Source organism: Leptosomus discolor, chromosome 16 (assembly GCF_034619465.1).
Source record: "Leptosomus discolor isolate bLepDis1 chromosome 16, bLepDis1.hap2, whole genome shotgun sequence".
NCBI classification, from domain to species: Eukaryota; Metazoa; Chordata; class Aves; order Leptosomiformes; family Leptosomidae; genus Leptosomus; species Leptosomus discolor.
This window is the reverse complement of record NC_141406.1, coordinates 15,279,300-15,285,716: the sequence shown is the minus strand read 5'-3', so window position 1 is coordinate 15,285,716 and position 6,417 is coordinate 15,279,300. Positions and strand designations below refer to the sequence as shown.

Genomic DNA, 6,417 nt, shown 5'->3' with positions numbered 1-6,417 from the left:
GCGGTGCCAGAGGCCAGGGTGACGGCCACAGCACGGGAGGAGCGCGTGCCCCGGCCCCCCATCGTCCCCCCGACTCCCGCGGCTGCGTGCTCACACGTGATGGTAACGTCAAGCTGAAATATTTCCCCGCTAACGTGCCTGGAAAACTTCTGCTGGAGGCGAGGGTGGAAAGCAGAGGAGGGGGCGGGGGAAATCGGGCACGGCTGGCCAGGACACCCGATCCTTGGGGGACAAAGGTGCCCTGGCCCCGTGCCTGGTCATGGGGACCAGGAGAAGGACAAGCTCCTGAGGCTTTGCCTCCCCAAGGGGGGGGAGCAAGGGGAAACCCCTGGGGAGAGCAGGGACCCCCTCACCCAGGCCAGCACCCTCGGCAGAGCCAGGGCCTCACCTCAGACACCCCCCTCCCCCTGCTTTGCTCCCACCAATGTAAGGTCATAACATAAACAAAGTCATTTTTATTTAAAAAACAAACTTGGGAAAAGAAAAACACAAAACAAAAAAAACCAACAACAGCCACACAAAGTGTAAACTTCACTTGTACTAGTGTTACCTCTCAGAGCAAACACCAAAGAAAGGTTTAACAGGGGTATTCTATAAAAAATGATGTAATTTCCAAACGAAGAAGGCACTTCACTCCCATTAAAGGGATTACAAAGTCAAAGGTGGACTGGAAATGCAGAAGTGTGGAGTCCAACCTTGTCTTCATCCTGGAAGTCCCAACAGTTATTTTAAACTAGAAACCTCCAATTGCTCCTACAAAGGCAAAGCACAAAGCTCCCTCTGTTTTAAGATCTTAAAAGATCTTAAATAATTCTTGACCATCAGCCCAGCGACGGGCAGATCCTGATGAACAAACCTTCGCTGCTGCCATTGGCAGGTACGGCAAAGTTCATGGTCATCACAGCTCATCCAAGCGATTAACACACCCAGTAAGAACCCAAAAACTTAGGGTTTTCCTCTCTAAATGCCAAGAAAAAAGCTCACAGCACAACCAGAGCCTCTGCTGCAGTCTCCCCACAGTGGCTGGGGGGATTCACCTTGAAATCTCAAAGGGAACAGATACACCAAGTAACTTCTGACAGCCTATGTTCTTCACAGTCCCAAGAGGCCCTATTTCTAATAAATCTTGTCATTCGTAGCAAAAAGCTAAAACCAAAAGCATCTGCCTTTTCTCCCCCGGAGTCAGGCCCACGCCCCCCCCAAATATGAACTCTGGATTTGCACAGCAGGAGGCAAAGAAGTGGGAGGAGGCGCAGCGGGGTATTTACAAAAGCTGAACAGCCTCACCTGTAAGCACTGACATCGCTTCACGAGAGCCTGAAAGTATATTCCCATTACAACAACCAACACAAATTAACATAGAACTTTTTTTTTTTTCTTTGCTTCAAACTAGGCTGAGACCTGTTCAAACAGCAGAGAAGTTGTCTGTGGAACACTCCAATCTGCTCTTTAAAAAATATTTTTAAAAAAATATAACATCTCTGAAGGTTTGGTCATTTGTTCCTTGATCAACATCCGAGGAGCAATTCTCAGGTCAGCAAAAAAGTTTCTCAGAAACAAGACACCCGCTGAACCAGGGGCTCTTCCCAACCCCCGGCCCCCAGCGGCTCCTGCGCGCCGCTCAGAGCGCTCGCCAGTCGATGGGCTTCTTGCCGGATTTCTTGAGCAACTCGTTTGTCTTCGAGAAATGCCGACAGCCAAAAAACCCTCTGTTGACAGAGAGGGGCGAGGGATGAACCGTCTGCAGGACGTGGTGGCGCTTCTGCAAAGCGTGAGAGGAAACGGCGCGTTAGGTTTGCGCGCTGCCAGCGCCCCGGGCAGGGCCGGCGGCTCCTGCCCCCGCCACGCAGGCGCCATTCCCCCTCGGCACCTCCTCACCCACCAGCCTGAGGTCCCCAAGAACCGGCCATGGGGACAGAGACTCTTGTCCCACTCAGCAGAGGGGGACAGACGACGTGAAGCAGCAGTAATACCCTGGCCATTTTCCAATTGCTGTAATCCTAACGGCAAAATTTATGCTGATCCATGAGCCTTTTCCTAGAAAAAAACGTTCTGTCCTCAACTGGGCGCTTCTCTGACAACAGGAGGTTACACTTGCTCCACTTTTGTTGCTTAATTCCAGCAAAGGCTAAGCTGGAACAGAAGGCTGACTAAATTTGACAGCAGAGTTCAAGCAGGGAGAAAACCCCAGTTCTGTGCGGGAAGTGCCCTCTAGTGTCCACCCAACTGAAAAAAAAAAAGAATCAGCGAGAGGGAAGAGGAGGAACAACCCGTACCCTGTCGATGGAGCTGCCTTTCTTCTGGGCGTAGGCTCCCCACAGCATGAAGACAACCCCGTGCAGGTTCTTGTTGAGCCAGGACACCACCACGTCCGTGAACTGCTCCCAGCCTCTCTCCTTGTGGGAGGTGGCCTGGTGAGCTCGCACCGTGAGGACGGCGTTGAGCAGGAGCACCCCTGGCGAGCAAAGCGGATACGCAGAGGGTGAAACAGGAATCAGGCGTCGACTGCTTGTTCCTGCCTCCCCCGAGGAACGAGAAATTGCCATTTTAAGCAGCGCCTGCTCAGCGACAGGCTCTCAGAATGGATTTTCTCTTTTACAGACGGACTGTTTCCAACCAGGGACCTTTTCTAGCTAGGGCTCACCACCACCTGTAGTGGGCACGGTACTAGAGGGTGTCTGTTAACTCACCTTGCTTGGCCCAGCCGGTCAGATCACCGTGACCAGGATGAGTGAAGTCCTCAATGTCCGTAGACAGCTCTTTGTAAATGTTTTCTAAACTGCAAACAAGAACAATCAGAAGTCTTTTAATGCGCACGTTTAGAGATAAGAGCAAACTGCACCACTTGCTGCTCTTCATTAAGATCCATGCCCTTCTTGCCTGGGGTAATCTTGTCATTTAAGAGAAGAAAGCCACCTGTAGAAGCAGAGTAACCAGGAGCCCCCTTTGTGTGCCTGGATAGGAGCTCAATGAGGAGCTCTCAGCACAACTGGAAACGCAAATTTACATCCAGCATGCTCCTCAGAATATCAAACTACACGGAATTACCCATAATTTTGTGGTGATGTTTTTCTCCCCAAGTAAGGCACAACGCCAACTGCAGCAGTTGCCAACACACCTCGTATCAATTATGTGGCTCATGAAGTAACTCAGAGCTGAAAATGATTTGTAAACAAAAGGGATTTTACAAATTGAGTGCTGTCATACCTGGGGGGAGGTGGAACAGGCTTCTGGACACTGAAACAGAGCCCGTGAGCTTGCTTAGGTCCATGATATGGATCTTGTCCCAAAATGACAACCTTTACCTGAAAGCAGACCTTTGTTAGCACTGAATTATAACCACCAGCATTTCCAAAAGAGGCAAGAAAAAAGCTTATAAATGAGCTTTATCCTAAAGCAAACACACAGACAAAAAAAAACACACACAAAAACCCAGAAAGTGAAGTTAAATCGCCAACATCACATTATAAGGAAGTCAACGAACACAGAACCCACCTGACACTAAGGATTAACATCACCACAGCTTTGCTGCTAAGATTACGAAGGTATTTTGAGGGCAGAAGACAGACGATTTCCAATGGACACACCAGAAACCTTGTTAAGGTATTTCCCAAGCAAATTTCCTCAAATTTTAGTTTTATGCCACCCTCACTGTGGTATTTTTGACACAGCTTATTGGCAATGGGGTTACCTTAAAGGCTGTCTTTTTTTTAGTTCATTATAGATCAATGTAAAAAAAAAAAAAAAAAGGAAATGAACAAGATCCAAAAATCAAGTTGGTAACACTGGAAATAAGGTTGAAAGTCCAACTGAAGCTTTAAAGGAAATTCTGTGAGGGTAATAAAGTCATAAATCCATATTTCAGTCTCAGAGATGAAAGAGAAGCCTGGATTTACAAGTGACACAAGAGAAACAGCATCCACACTGCATGGGACTAACAGACTGACCACACTGGTGCACTCAGCCCCGCGCTCACGAGCCTTGTGAGGAGCAGATGAGGGAACTGGGGGTGTTCAGTCTGGAGAGGAGAAGGCTGAGGGGAGACCTCATCACTCTCTGCAACTGCCTGAAAGGAGGCTGTGGTGAGGTGGGGGTCAGTCTCTCCTCCCACGTAAGAAGCAATAGGATGAGAGGAAATGGCCTCAAGTTGTGCCAGGGGAGGCTTAGATGGGACATGAGGAAGAATTTCTTTACTGAAAGAGCAGTCAAACATTGGAACAGGCTGCCCAGGGAGGTGGTGGAGTCACCATCCCTGAAGGTGTTCAAAAGATGTGCTGACGTGGTGCTGAGGGGCATGGTTTAGTGGGCATGGTGCGGTTGGGCTGATGGTTGGACTTGATCTTAGAGGTCTTTCCAACCTAATGACTCTACTCATCGCTTCCAGCGGCCGCAGAGGCCTCCCCCCCCAGCTGCACTCACATCCCTGATGTCGCACATCTGTGTCCAGGTGAAGACTTGCTCGGGGGGCGGGTAGACCGTGTAGCGTTTCCTCTCTTCTGCTACAAACGCCATCAGCTGAAAGAGGGTGGGGGGGACAGAAGGGACAGGCTCAGCCCAGGGACAGCAGGGCACAGAGGCCCGATTGCCCCGCCACCCTGTTGCAAATCTGCAGGGGTAAGGAAAACTTCTCTACACCCAGTTAGATGAGTAGAGACGTCCTTTATTAACGATGCGCACCGGGGACATGGGATCCTTCGCAAAGATGTCCGCCTGCACATTGCAATCTACAAATATTTATACATTAAATTCATACATATTCAGTCTATACAATGCATATTTATTATTATCCTCTTAACAATTGGTTCTTCTCACTTCTGATGTAAATTAGCGCGCAGCCTCTGTCATAGTCTTCTATTGTTCCCTTGTGAGTAGGGGGTGTGATTTGGGTGGGTGGTCTATGAGTCGGAGGTCTCGACCACTCCTCAAATTGACCATGTTTGGTCAAGGAACATGTCCTTGGCTCGTAGGCTCTTGGCTTGTACCTACTTCGGTTGTGATTCAAAGACTATACATGATGGGTCCCATAATAAATCCTGGCTAGCGGACATCTTGGACTACAACACATTATCCTTGTTTCTAACCGCCAATAGATTAATGGTTAATAAACACCTTAGGTCTGGGACTTTACAGGGGTATGCTAGCAGCATTGGCAGTACAGACAATTTGATCATTTATTCCATTTGAGACTTATTTTCCCAAAATAATCATTAGTCTCTCCTACTAAAATCCACTAATTAGAATTCTTGATATTCCAATCAAGATGGGAAAAGTGAGGGGACTTCCAAGCAGTATCCTAAAATCCTAAGTCTGGTGATCTCTGCCACGACCCCGCTCACCTCCATGAAGTAGGGCTTCGAGAACTCCCCGGCCAGCTGCCGCCGCCAGCTCTCCCCGAAGCCCGGGGGGACGTTCCGCTCGCTCAACCGCTGCAACGCCGCTTCTTTGTTCTTACGGATCCGCTCCAGCTGCTCCGGGCTCAGCGGCGAGGCCTTGCCCGCCCCATCCCCCGCCGCCTTCGCCTTCTTGGCGGCGCTGAGCTGCAAAAGGCGAACCGAGAGGCGGCTACAGAGCGGGCCGGGGCCCGGCCGCAGGCCGAGCCGCGGGAGCAGAGCGGCCGCCATGACACTCCCTCCCCTGCGCCACGCACCGCCCTCCACGGGGCGGCCGCGCCGCACGCGGGTATTTCGCGGCAAAATACCACCGGGCCCAACCTTATTGGCCGCTGCGCCAAGCGGGTCACGCCCACAAGCGGGAGCCCCCAAACTCCCGCTTTCTATTGGCCAACGGGAAAGTGCCCGCTCCTCCCTATTGGCTTGCCGCAGGTTGAGGGGAGCCGCTCTGCCTAGCAACCGTGACGCAGCGGCGGAACGCAGCGCCCATTGGGCAGCGGCGGAGCGTGGCCTGGATTGGCAGGTCAGTCAGGCGTGCCTACAGCGCGGGGGATTTGGGGGCGGCCCCGCAGGGCGCGCTCCCCCCCGCCCCGACAATGGCCACCAGCGCCGCGACAACCCCCCCCACCGCAGCCGGCACCCCCGCCGCCAGCCCCCCCGCCCGCCAGCCCCCTCCCTAGGCCCGCCGGTGCCCCCAGCGCGCCCCGCTCGCTACCTCAGCGTCGCCGCCCGGCTCCGGGGAGCGGCTGCGCTTCTTCGCCGGCGCGGCGCTGAAGAAGGAGTGAAGCGTTTTCTGACCGATCATGGCGGCGGCGGCGGCGGCAGCGGAACCGGCGAGGGGCGGCGGTGAGGGGCGGCAGCGGCACCGCGCGAACCGGCAGGACGGGGGATTTGGCGCCAAGAGCGCGCGCGTGCGCGGGGGCGGTGCCTGCCCTAGCGCATGCGCGCCCGCGCGTCTTTCCCCCTCCCTCCGCTGAGGGGCTTCCCGCCGTGGCCGCGCTCCCGCAGGGAGTCGGGCCCGTCAGCG

General features: G+C 53.0%; 1 protein-coding gene across 1 annotated transcript; it reads right to left on the bottom strand.

Annotated features, from left to right (window-relative positions):
• Nucleotides 1-478: 478 nt before the first annotated feature.
• Nucleotides 479-6,195, bottom strand: UNG (uracil DNA glycosylase). The gene is made up of 7 exons (XM_086474249.1): nucleotides 6,106-6,195; nucleotides 5,337-5,537; nucleotides 4,420-4,515; nucleotides 3,208-3,305; nucleotides 2,691-2,779; nucleotides 2,277-2,455; nucleotides 479-1,762 (listed from the first exon to the last, which is right to left on the bottom strand). The coding sequence occupies exons 1-7, from the start codon at nucleotides 6,193-6,195 to the stop codon at nucleotides 1,622-1,624; spliced, it is 894 nt and encodes a 297-aa protein (XP_086330375.1). The 3' UTR covers nucleotides 479-1,621.
• Between the last annotated feature and the right edge of the window lie 222 nt (nucleotides 6,196-6,417).